The following is a 13,722-nucleotide window of genomic DNA, read 5'->3' as shown; positions in this document are numbered from 1 at the left end:
GAGTAGGAGGGAGAGATTGGATGAGTGACAGAGTTGGGTGAATATTAAGGGAGTGCTTTTGGGAATTATGTGGGAGCTTATCTTAAAGCTGTTTTTGCACAGCAAGCAAACTGTCTCGCTTAGACTTTATGTGTGGAGGGACTTGTAGTAAGAAGACCCATGGGAATTATGACAAATCTGACCTTGGGACCGCTGTTGCATAAGGATATCTATTGAGAGCGTGACTTGGAATAAAGAACCTGAAAATTTAAAGAGTTGTTTTCTAGGGTCATGAAATATGTATGAATATCAAAATGTTTTTGGTATCATATTTGCTTTATCAACACCATGTAGAATAGGTCAAAAGATAGCAAGAGGGAAGCAAGGAGGCTCACCTCATCCAGGCTGGTGTCCTATTACCAGTAAGGCACCATGCTCATTTGTTCCCCCTCCACGTTGCTCAGCGTGCTCACCCTCACCAGCAGCCACTGTCCTTCACTGCTATCTAATCTACCAATCCCGTGATTCAGCCATCCCAGACCCACAATCCTCTTACCCGACCAGTTTTTATTTCCTAAACTTCTACCTAGGCACCAAATCATTTTGTCTCTCTACCACTTGAGTTGTTGTTAAAGAGAAGTTTTGGGGAGCTTTTCATATGTATATATCTTGCCTATTCAACTGCTTTGTGAGATCTTTGGTGTCAAAGTGTTATTCACTTATTCATCTCTTTGTCTGTGTATTGGGCTTTCTTTGGGGCTCTGGGGTTAAAAAAGCCGGGAAGAAGCAGTTTCATCTCCTAAGACACAAATAACTATAAAAAAGTGTGAAAATGTTAGCTAGGAGACTAAGATGTACTTTCTGTCATCTTTTTACTACCATAAGACATATACATGGTAGGTGCTCTCTAAACATTTATAGAAAATAATACAAACTTAAAATAGTTGGGAAATGGATGGCATATTCTTATATATGTAATACCCCTGGGAACCTCAGTGGTTTGGGTCACTTGGGTCTTTGGGTCAATTCATGTGCCCAAGCCATACATACCTACTCAGGTGGCTATTGCCCTGTAGTGGCTTTGCTAAAGAGGGAGCATTTCTCTCTATTATTTATGTTGTAGTAAACAAGCAATAAGAGGCTTGTTTGTAAAATTTTGTTTTGTCCATGAAATTTAAACTTAGGATCTTTCTGTTTATACAAATAAGTACCCAAATAAGGTAAAAAATAAAGTAGAAAAATATTACACATATATACACACATCCACAGCTTATGTGTGTATATAATATACATTTTATATATGTATGTATACATATTTGTGTATGTGTATATATGTGCGTGTGTCCGAAATAGAGGAGAGAGAGAAAATGAATATCTTACAGCATGTTCTCAAATCTTCAATTATACATGGTATCAAAAACTCACCTAAGCCTGAGTTTATAAAGACAGAACACAAAGTCTTTTCTAAGAAAACTTCTGCTTTACATAGCAATGGATGTGCACATCACCATGCATATGACACTGATTTAAATTGCTGTGGAAACAATTATAACATAAACAGAATCATCGTGTTTAATTTGTTAATTCAGATGTGCTACATTAATGCACTAATTATATATTCCTTTTTTCCCTGCAGTATGCCATGGAACCTAATTATCTACATATTTGGCCTAGAGATACCTTTATGATGATTGCACTTCCTAACATGGTAGTGTAAAAGTTCTTATCAACTGTAATTTTGCATATATAATTAATGTTTTTCGTTACTTACTTTTATACTCTGTATGCATGAATGTAATCAACTTCATCATTGTTTAGTCTATTTAGTGATTATATCTGAAACTCTGGGGATACTGAGGAAAAACCTGAAGGAATCCAAACTATTTACTTTGGAGAGGATATTTAACATATATGAATGACTAATGGGGGTTTATGTGTGGTGGTACCTGACTGCCATCTTCCCCAAGACAACACAGGAAGAAATGGTCCCGAAATAAAGCCAAAGAGATTTAGGTTATATATTAGGAAGTATTTTTCATCCTTTAATATCTGTAGGACAACATTGGAAAAATCATTATCTCAAAAGAGCATGGCTGTTCTTCCATTAGAAAGAAACTTTTTTGCTATGTTAATATATAATATATACATATATATAGTTATTATTATCTATATTATCTATATAGATAATATAGACAGATATACCTATTGATATTTCTCTGGTTGGTCTTTTACTTTCTTTTTTTCTTTCTTCACTTATTAACAGTCCTAGGGTCTAATGCCTTAATATCATAACATCTTAAATGGAACAACAATAAAGAAAAAAAAGAGGAGAAATCAAATCCAACCAACCTATTAATAATCTAAGAAGTGTAATGTTTGCTTGGTGAAAATATCTTGAGTTTACAGTATAAAATTCTCCTGATAACCAAGAAGCTGGGGAGCACCTTGGGACTTGACGGAGCTTTTCCTTGGGAGTGAGGGAAGAAAGAGAGGCTGCCTTTCCTGTCTGCTTGGACATTCTTCCCAGAGGCCCCTGAGCCACAGCAAGTGGTCTGTGATTTAGGGGTCTGCCTTAGTGCCAGCGTTGCCTGGCCCCCTGATCTCTCTCACACTGTTCCTCTTCTTCTCACAGAACAAATCTTTCACGTGTACTTTGTTCATGCCCTTTGAAGAGTTTGAGAAACTGCAAACTAGTAGTGATGTGCTGAATTTCTTCCAGAAGTACTTTCCGGATTCTATCCCTCTAATTGGAAAGTAAGTCTCAAGATGTGCAATTGTGCCTTTTGCCCCACTGGTTTGAGTTATTCAAAGTTCAAATAAAGGCTAATGCACTTATTTCCGTTTTTGTTAAGCATGACTAATCATGCAGTGACCTGGACAGGAAGCCTAGATTACAGCAAAAGTCCAAGAAGATCTTGTGCTGTGAACAGGAATTCTGAAAAAATCCAGGCCAGGCCAGTTTCCCTGGGAAAGACAAATCACCAATGTCCCTGGACCTTCTATGTACCCTGAGCAGGCGCTCAGTCCCCTTAGGGCTTGTCTGTGTTTCCTTCTGCTGGTGGGAACACAAATCTTATATCAAGGCAGAAATAGCTGGCAACCTCAAGTCTCAAGTCCACCAGTTGCTAGCTGTATAAGCTTTCCTATGTCTCACGCCCCTCACAGTAAAATGGTGATAATAGTAATACCTGCACCAAAGGGTTTTTGTGAGGAGTAAAGGGGATCATGCCTATAAATCATTCAGCACAGGGCCAGGCACATATAAAGTTCCCCCAAATTGATAGCTAATTGTATTAGCTGTCTGGATAATCAGTCTCAGCTCCTCTAGCCCATATCAACTTCCCCTTCATATGGACCTTGTCATTTGGTCTCACTCAGTGCCTCTCTCCCACTGTCACTCCGTCCTGGAATCCAGCTCACTTTCTATCTCCAGCGATGTCTTCATGGAGGCAGCACAATACTGCAGAAAGAGCAAGATTTTAATACTGCTCTTGTCCCTGACTTCCCTGAGTCTCAGATTTTTCATCATTAAAATAGACATCAGGTTACCTAACTTTTAGGGCTATTTTGAAAATTGAATGAGCTAATTATGTAAAAGGGATAGCCCACTGCCCACCCATAGCAAATCTATTAAAAATTGTCAGTTCTCATCCTTTCCTGCAGAAAAATTCAATTGCCTCTGTTGGCTTCTTCTCTGACTTTGAAGGGAAATCTCTGCACACCAAAATTTAGCCCTTAGCTACTTCAGAACTTGTTCTGTGGCTCTTTCTTGCCTCTCCAACTAGATTTAAGATCCTCTAGTGTATGTACTACTTCTCTACCTATAGCTTCCACAAAACCTCTGTAGATGCTTGAACAGATACTAGCTTGATTACAGTTGTTCATTTCCAAATACACATGGATTCACATTAACTTAATTTTGGTTTGTTGTGTGCTAATCAAATGCACAACTGCATCTCAAGTTTCTCCAAGGAAACCTAAAGCATTCCAACGTAGTTGAAAATTGTGTGATCTGTGTGCTTGATAATAAAATTTTCATGACATATAACACAGATAAATTTCAAGTTATTCAAATGCAGCTAAACTTGTTCTTTTTGGATGTGATTAAAACTGTTGCAAATTAAGAATATAAATAGAACAGTGGAATTTGGGAATTAGAAGAAACTTCAGTTCTCCCTCTCCTGTTTTCTTCCTGGCATTCTCACGTACTTTTCAATGAAATATTATGTTAACAAAGCCAGTAAATCTGAAAGAATTACACAATATTTAATACCCAGCTTAACATTTTTACATTTTTATTGTTTTCCTCTAAAGGCAAACCCTGGCACAAGATTTCTTTCTGTTGCCCGCCCAGCCCATGATATCTGTTAAGTGCTCTTCTTTTCACTTTAAATCACACTGTGTGTTGATGGGAGATGCAGCTCATGCCATAGTGCCCTTTTTTGGGCAGGGAATGAATGCGGTAAGTTCTTTTTCTGTAGGTAAGTCCCTTAAATTTCTCTGGGTCAGTCTCAACTAAAAAGTCTTAAATAAAAAATATGCTTAAAACTATCCTCACATAATCTCTGAGAAAACAGTCAACTCAAAAACCATACCAGCTATTTAACTAGATTGATCTCTAAATATAGTCAACTCTTGGATTACTTGATGCAGTAATTTACTGTATAAAAAAGCATAAGATAGTTTTCTGTTCAGTTAGAAAATGTATTGATGACTTGAAATTTGGAAACTTGACTATCAGCAATTCAAGACTTAACTTTTAAAGTATATTTTTTCTAGAGATTATAATGTTAGTATCAAAAAAGAAAAATATCCCAAATTATCTTTTTTTTCCCTCTGCTTTTTCATTCCAAAAGAAAAGAAAACACAATTGATAGAGTTAAATAAAATGATGAAACAGACTAGATGTTGAATACTAGCTGCTTTCATGGAAATTTTACCATTCTGGCTAAAAAATATTTCAGAAAACGAATAGTGTTCAAATATTGAACATTAATTTTAAGGAATTCTAAAATAATTGTCTAGACAAACAATTATTTTATGTGCATGTGTGTTTGATTACTATTAGTTTTATAACCATAGTCTTATATTGTTTTGGTGAATGGGATATAGTCCAAGAATAAAGAGCTTATGAATCTAATCAATTATATTTTGAGCAAAGTAGTCAAAAACATTTTGTTTTACAAAAACATAACAAGAGAGGTGGGATCAAGTTGGCAGAGTGGGAGGACCCTGAGTTCACCTCCTCCCACGAACACATCAAAACTACAGCTACACATAGAGAAACTCACTGTGAACAACCTGAAGACTAGCAGAATAGCTCTTCTACAACCAAGGCTGTAAAGAAAGAACCACATGGAGTCTGGTAGGAGGGGAGGAGAATTGATCTAGTCAAGACACACACCCCTAGTGTGTGACCCAGAAGAGGAAGGGGCTATCACAGATTTGGGGATCCTCCCTGGGGAGCGAGGAGTTTGAGCCACATATTAGACACCCCAGGTCTGGGGTTCAAGGCCAGGAAAATGAGACTCCTTAGCTGTTTTGAAAACCAGTGTGGCTTACTAGGGGACAGTAAGAAACTGATACTCTGCTCCTGAAGAGCATGTACACAGACTTGCTTGCTCCCAATCCCAGCATGGAGGCAGCAGACTGACAACTGCTGGTTGCTCTGGATGGCCTGCCAGGGCTGCCCCAGTATACCCCACAACCTGCACTGGGCTCCTGCTCCAGCACCTCCTACTCTGGTGCTGTTCCCCACTAAGGTGGAGGCTGCTATTGCTAATGAGCATGCACACACCAGGGAAGAAATGCAACCAGCTCAGCAGTGTGGCTCCAACCCCTCCAGCCCCCACCCTGCCTCTAACCAAGGTGTGTACACATGGGCAAAAAGCAGAACCAGTTTAGAAGTGTGGCTCCAAGCCCTCAGGAACCTGGCCATGCCCCCAACCAAGGCAGAGATTGTCATCACACTCAGCAGAAACCCACCACCCTTGGGGCTTCTACTCCAGGCCCTGGGAGCCTCAAACCCTACCCCATAGGGCAGTGACTGCCACTGAGTCTAGGAGAAGCCCTGGCTGCAACTGGATCTGGCTCTAGCCCCTCTGAATCCAGCCCTATTTCCCACCAAAGTGGTGGCTGCCAGCATACCCTAGGGGAAAGTGTGGCCCATGCTCACTTCAGATGCAGCTCTCCCACCAAAGCCAGTGGGCACGTGCAGACTGAATAGGACATCATAGGACATGCCTTCAAGACCAGGACAGGTAACTTTCACGTAATTTCATAGAGACAAACATAGAAAGTTAAACAAAATGAGAAAATGGAGGAATATGTTTCAAACAAAAGAACAAAGTAAAACCCTTGAAAAATACCCTAATGAAATAGAGATAAATAATTAACTTAATAAAGGGTTAGAAGCGATGGTCATAAAGATGCTCACCAAACTTGGGAGTAGAATGAAAGCACTCATTGAAAACTTCAACAGAGATTTAGAAAATATAAGAAAAAACCAATCAGAGCTAAAGAATATAATAACTGAAATGAAAAATACACTAGGGGGATTCAACAGCAGATTAGGTGATATAGAAGAATGCATATGTGATCTGAAAGAAGGAATAGTGGAAATCACAAAATCAGAACAGCAAAAAGAAAAACAAATTCTTAAAAATGAGACCTCTGAGACAATCAAACATACTAACATTCACATTATAGGGGTCTCAGAATAAGAAGAGAGAGAAAGAGGTAGAAAATGTATTTGATGAAATTGTGGCTGAAAACTTACCTAACCTGAAGAAGGAAACAGATATCCAGGTACAGGAAACAAAAAGAGTTCCAAACAAGATGAACCCCAAAATACCCACACCAAGACAATGAAAATGGCAAAATTAAAGAAAGAATTTTAAAGGCAGCAAGAACAAAACAAAGAATCACAAACAAGGGAATGCCCATAGGCAATCATATTAGCTGATTTTTCAGTAGCAGCTTTGCAGGCCAGAAGGGAATGGAATGATATGTTTAAAGTGCTGAAAGGAAAAAACCTACAACTAAGAATACTTTACCCAGCAAGGTTATTGTTCAGAATTGAAGGAGAGATAGTTTCCCAGACAAGCAAAAAGTAAAAGAGTTTATCATTACTAAATCGACCTTACAAGAAATGTTAAAGTGTCTTCTTTAAGTAAAAAGGAAAAGGCTGTAACAAGAAATAAGAAAAATAAGAAGGGAAAAATCCCACTGGTAAAGGCAAATATATGGTAAGAGCTGTGGATCAACCACTTAAATAAGCTAGAACAAAGGTTAAAAGACAAAAACTGTAAAATCAAGTATAATTACAATAAACAGTTAAAGGATAGGCCTGAAAATGTAAAATATGACATAAAAAACACAAACCATGGGGGAGGAGTAAAAAAAGTAGGTCTTTTAGAATGTTTTTGAACTTAAATGTCTATCAGTTTAAAACAAGTAGGTATAGTTTAGGTCAACATATATGAACTCCATGGTAACCACAAATCAAAAACCTAGAATAGATACACAAAAATTAGAGAGATAGGAACACAAACATAACACTAAAGAAAATCATCAAACCACAAAGGAAGAGACTAAAAGAAAAAGAAAAGAACAAAGAAGAACTACCAGAAAAAAAATAATAAAATGGCAATAAGTACATACCTATTAATAACCACATTAAATGTCATTGGATTAAATGCTCCAGTCAAAAGACATAGGGTGGCTGATTGGATTAAAAAATAAGATCCATCTCTCTGCTGCCTACAAGAGACTCACTTCAGAGCTAAAGACACACACACAGATTGAAAGTGAGGGGATGGAAAAAGATATTCCATGCAAATAGAAACAAAAGGAAAGCTGGGTAGCAATACTCATATCAGACAAATTAAATTTTAAAACAAAGTCTATAATAAAAGAAAAAGAAGGACATAATATAATGATAAAGGGGTCAATACAGGAAGAAGATATAAAAACTGTAAACATATATGCATCGAATATAGGAGTACTTAAATATATGAAGTGAATATTGACAGACATAAAGGGAGAAATTGACAGTAATACAATAATAGTAGAGGACTTTAACACTCTATTTGCCTTAATGGATAAATCATCCAGACAGAAAGTCTAAAAGGAAACAGTGGCCTTAAATGACACATTAGACCAGGTGGACTTAATTGTTATTTACAGGATGGCAAAAGCAGTTTTAAAAGGGAAGTTTATAGCATTTCAGGCCTACCTCAAGAAAATAGAAAAGTCTCAAGTAAACAACCTATCTTATCTGAAGAAATTAGAAAAAGAAGAAAAAACAAAGCCCAAAGTCAGCAGAAGGAAGGAAATAATAAAGATCAGAGTGGAAATAAATAAAATAGAGAACCCCCTCAAAAAAAAAAAATAGAAAAGATCAATGAAATCAAGGGCTGGTTTTTTAAAAAGATAAACAAAAAACAGATAAACCTTTACCCAAGCTCACTAAGAAAAAAAGAGAGAGGATCCAAATAAACAAAATAATAAATGAAAGAGGAGAAGATATAACCATTATCACAGAAACACAAACAATCATAGGAGAATACTATGAATATGCCAACAAACTGGACAACCTGAGAGAAACAGATAGATTTCTAGAAACATACAATCTTCCAAGACTGAATTAGGAGGAAATAGATAATCTGAACTGACTGATTATTAGTACTGAAACTAAGTTAATAATCAAAAACACTCAACAAACAAAACCAGGACTAAGAAATTCCCAGATGAATTCTGCCAAACATTTTCCAAAAATTGAAGAGGAGGGAACACTCCCAAATTCATTCTGAGTTCAGCATTACCCTGATACCAACATATACAAAGACACTACAAAAAAATAAAAGAATATTACAGACCAATTTTTCTGATGAATATAGATATAAAAATTCTCAACAAAATATTAGCAAATAAATTTAACAATAAATTAAAAGAATCATAAACTATGATAAACTGGGATTAATCCCTGCAGTACAAGTATGGTTCAATATCTGCATATCAACCAGTGTGATAAATCACATTATCAAAACAAAAGATAAAAATCACATGACCATCTCAATAGATGTAGAAAAGGCATTTGACAAAATTCAACATCCATTCTGATAAAAACTCTGAACAAAATTTGTACAGAGGGGACATATCTCAACATAATAAAGGTCATTTATGACAAACCCACAGATAACATCATACTCAGCAGTGAAAAGCTGAAAGCTTTTTCTCTAAGATCAGGAACAAGATAAGGATGTCCACTCTCACCATTTCTATTTAATATAGTACTGGAGGTCCTAGTCATAGCAATCAGACAAGTAAAAGAGGTAAAAGCCATCCAAATTGGAAAGGAAGACGTAAAACTGTCACTATTTGCTGATGACGTATTATATATAGAAAACCCTAAAGTCTTCACCAAAAAAATATTAGAACTAATAAATGAATTCAGTAAAGTGGCAGGATACAAGATTAATATACAGAAACCTGTTGCTTTTCTATGCACTAATAATGAACTATTAGAAAGTGAAAGCAAGAAAACAATATTAGAATTGCACCAAAAATAATAAAACACATAGAAATAAATTTAACCAAGGAGGTGAAAGACTTATACTCTGAAAACTATAAGACATTGATAAAGATAATTAAAGATGATAAAAATAAATGGAAAGATATCCTGTATTCATAGATTGGAAGAATTAATATTGTTAAAATGTCCATACTACCCAAAGCAATCTACAAACTTAATGCAATTCTTATCAAAATATTCACGACAGTTTTCACAGAACTAGAAAAAAATCCTAAAATTTGTAAGGAACTACAAAAGACCCTCAGGAGACAAAGCAATCTTGAGAAAAGAGAAAAAAGCTGGAGGTATCATGGACCCTAAATTCAGACTATGCTACAAAGTTATAATCATCAAAACAGTATGGTAATGACACAAAAACAGACACATAGGTCAATGGAACAGCGAGCCCAGAAATAAACCCATGCAGATATGGTCAGTTAATCTACAGCAAAGGAGGCAAAAATATACAATGGGGAAAAGACAGTCTCTTCAATAAGTGGTGTTGGGAAAACTGGACAGCTACATGTAAAAGAATGAAATTAGAATATTTTCTCCTATTATACCCAAAAATACACTCAAAATGGATTAAAGATTTAAGTGTAGGATATGAAACCATAAAACTATTAGAAGAAAAGAAATGCTTTCACATAGGTCTTAGTAATACTTTTTTGGATCTGTCTCCTCAAGCAAAAGAAACAAAAGCAAAACAAACAAGTGAAACCTAATCAAACTTAAAAGTTTTGCACAGTGTAGGAAACCATCAACAAAAGGAAAAGGCAACCTACTGAATGGGAGATCTTTGCAAATGTAATGTCTGATAAGGGGTTAATATCAAAAATATATAAAAACTCATGGAACTCAATGTCAAGAAAACAAACAACCCAATTTAAAAAATGGGCAGAAGACCTGAATAGGCATTTTTCCAAAGAAGACATACAGATGGCCAACAGGCATATGAAACGATGCTCAACATCACTAATCATCAAGGAAGTACAAATCAAAACCACCGTGAGATATCATCTCATAGTTGTCAGAATGGCTATCATCAAAAAGACAACAAAGAACAAGTGTTGTCAAGGATGTGGAGAAAAGGGAATTCTAGTAGTGTTGGTGGGAATGTAAATTGGTTCAGCCACTAAGGAAAACAGTATGGAGGTTCCTCAAAAAATTAAAAATAGAACTACCATATGGTCCAGAAATTCCACTCATGGTATGTATCCAAAGAAAATTAAAATGTTAATTTGAAAAGATATATACACCCCATGTTCATATCAGCATTATTTACAATAGCCAAGATATGGAAGCAACCTAACTGTCCATTAACAATGGATGGATAAAGAAGTGCTATGTATATACAACAGAATATTACTCAACCATAAAAAAGAACAAAATTTTGCCATTTGCAAGAACGTGGATGGACCTGGATGGTATTATGGTTAGTGAAATAAGTCAGACAAAGAAAGACAAATACTGTACGTTTTCACTTATATGTGGAATCTAAAAAATAAAGCAAATGAACGAATATAACAAAGCAGAAACAGACTCACAGATATAGAGAACAAACTAGTGGTTACCAGTGGGTAGAAGGGTAGGGGGAGGGGCAAGATAGAGGAAGGGGATTAAGAGGTACAAACTATGAGGCATAAAATAAATAAGATGCAAGGATGTAATATACAGCACAGAATATATAGCCTATATTTTATAATACCTTTATATGGACTATAATCTATAAAAATATCAAATCACTATGTTGTATACCTGAAATAAATATAATATGGTAAGTCAACTGTACTTAAATTTTTAAAAAAGTAAGGAAACATCAATTTTAGTATAGTGGATAATTAGAACTCCCTGGTTCAAAGTCTGGCTTCATGATTTATTAGAATATGTTCTCATGCAACTAACTTATTTCTACTTCCTTATCTGTAAAATTCGGATTTTAATATACCTATCTCATAGGAATTCTCCAGGAATAAATGAATTAATTAAATAAAGAATTTAAGAGTGTTATCTCATCCCTATATGGTATCTCTCATTTCTAAATTCCTATAGCATTAACAGCCTATATAATTGACAAATTTATTTGCTTCAGGTATGATATGTATAATTGATATAGAAATATTTTATTTCTTAACCTTTACATATTTTTATATTGTCTTAAAACCATAGTTTGAATTCCTAGGATGCAGGGAAACATAGCTTTTTATTTTCTTCTCCCTACTTCATTTAGCATAGTACCTTACTAATTTTGTAGATTTGTTGATTGAAAATTTGCTTTAATCTTGGCTTATAGAAAGTAAGTTAATATGAAAGTTCTATCCTGTCATTAAATTGCTCTAAATGTGAATCTTAAAGCCCTGAATAGTTTAAATATTATTCTAATGCTCATGGTAGAACAATATAATTATTTTTGCTTCTTGAAGAAGCAAAGGAATTGTCAAAATTACAAGTAATTTAAAATTTTGATCATATTCTAAATTATATATATATATATATATATATGAGTAAATCGGGCAAAGATAAAACCATCAAACATACAGTCAATTGTCTTTTTAATCAGAATTCAATGCTAAGTGTGATTATTTGGCTGTTATGTGCTGGTTGAGAGTAAACATTCTGTGAATTATACTCACCAATGAAAAGTCTATTCAAAACTGCTAAGAAGTATTTATTATTTACAGTTTATTTTTTCTTGTTTTAGGGATTTGAAGACTGCTTGGTATTTGATGAATTAATGGATAAATTCAATAACGACCTTAGTAAGTAAAATTTCTCAACTGGACACGAACTAGCCTTGCTGATTAATTGTACACCTATTTCTGATCCTGGAAGATTACAAACCATGATGCATATTTCCTGTTCAGGATTATAAATTTTTCTATTAACAGTCTATGCCACTGTTGTTGCCCATATCAGACAAGGAACACCCAGAGAGGAAAAAATAGTTTCTTTTAAGTTTTACATGGAGGTCTATGCATCGATCAATACAAAGATAAAAGTTCCGAGCACCAAAGTTTGGCAGAGATATACTCCTTTCCCTCCCTCTCAGCCTAGCTAACCTCCATGCCTATAATCCCTACAGCATGCCCTCAGAAACACTTTTAGAAGCTCCAGAATTTTCTTGATTTTTGCCTTATCAAAGGTTGCATCTGATACTTCCATTTGCCTTTTGATTAAAATTAATTCCAGAAATATATTAATTTTACAAGTATTGAAGTTTTAAACTTTATGTATAATTCTGAAAGTAAGTTAAATTAAACGTACATAATTTTCACCTGTAAAAGAAATTGCAGATAATAGCCTGAGAACTGGATAACTTTTATTGCTTCTCAGCATTACATGTCCTCAAAGGTCACCTCTGAATTTAAACCTGTTTCAGGTAAGGGATAGACTTAGAGAACCAGCTTTGAATCTACACCCAGATTCCAGTCTTGACTTGCTGACTTATTAGCCCTTTGACCTTGAACAAGTCACTTTATCTTTTTAAAGTCTCAGATTTTTTTTCCCATCAATAAAATGGGGATAATACTACTTCAGAGAGTTGTGAAGTTTAAATCAAATGATTTGTGGAAAGCTTTTTTTAAAAAAAGCCTAACCCACGGATTACAAACTAGTGGCTGCCAGTGGGTAAAAGGGTAGGGAGAGGGGCAAGATAGAGGAAGGGGATTAAGAGTTACAAACTATGAGGTATAAAATAAATAAGCTACAAGGATATATTGTACAACAGGGAATATAGCCAATATTTTATAATAACTATAAATGGAGTATAACCTTTAAAAATTGTGAATTACTATGTTGTACACCCATAACTCATATAATATTGTACATCAACTATACATCAAGAAAAAAAAAGAAAAAAAAAGCCTGGAACAAAGTAAGTTCACAGTGAAAATTTTTTTTATAGTGCTATAGGGAGTCAGTGAACACTGTGCTGTCTGAATCTGAAAAGATTATAGATTCCAGGGTAAATTTCTTCTGGTTTTCTTCCTTTCTTTCCCAGTTATCTCACTCAGATGCTCAGGATCCAGAAGTATTTTGTTTCCTCCCTTCTTAGCCCTTGTGTGATTGGTTAGCATGTAATGACAATGGTGGAGACAGACGGAGGGCTCATGTAACAGAACATACTGTCAATACTGGTTTTAGTTACAAGAGAATGAAGATAGAACAAA

General features: G+C 35.2%; 1 protein-coding gene across 1 annotated transcript in view; it reads left to right on the top strand.

Moving 5' to 3' along the window:
* The window catches only part of KMO (kynurenine 3-monooxygenase), a 55,460-nt gene that overhangs the window by 36,611 nt on the left and 5,127 nt on the right, over nucleotides 1–13,722 (top strand). Inside the window, 4 exon segments of the mRNA XM_019920608.1 lie at nucleotides 1,616–1,687; nucleotides 2,612–2,733; nucleotides 4,294–4,441; nucleotides 12,255–12,312. Of these exon segments, the coding sequence (XP_019776167.1) occupies nucleotides 1,616–1,687; nucleotides 2,612–2,733; nucleotides 4,294–4,441; nucleotides 12,255–12,312 (400 nt within the window).

Source organism: Tursiops truncatus, chromosome 1 (genome assembly GCF_011762595.2).
Source record: "Tursiops truncatus isolate mTurTru1 chromosome 1, mTurTru1.mat.Y, whole genome shotgun sequence".
In the NCBI taxonomy this organism is placed as follows: domain Eukaryota; kingdom Metazoa; phylum Chordata; class Mammalia; order Artiodactyla; family Delphinidae; genus Tursiops; species Tursiops truncatus.
This window is presented reverse-complemented; position numbering and strand designations above follow the sequence as displayed.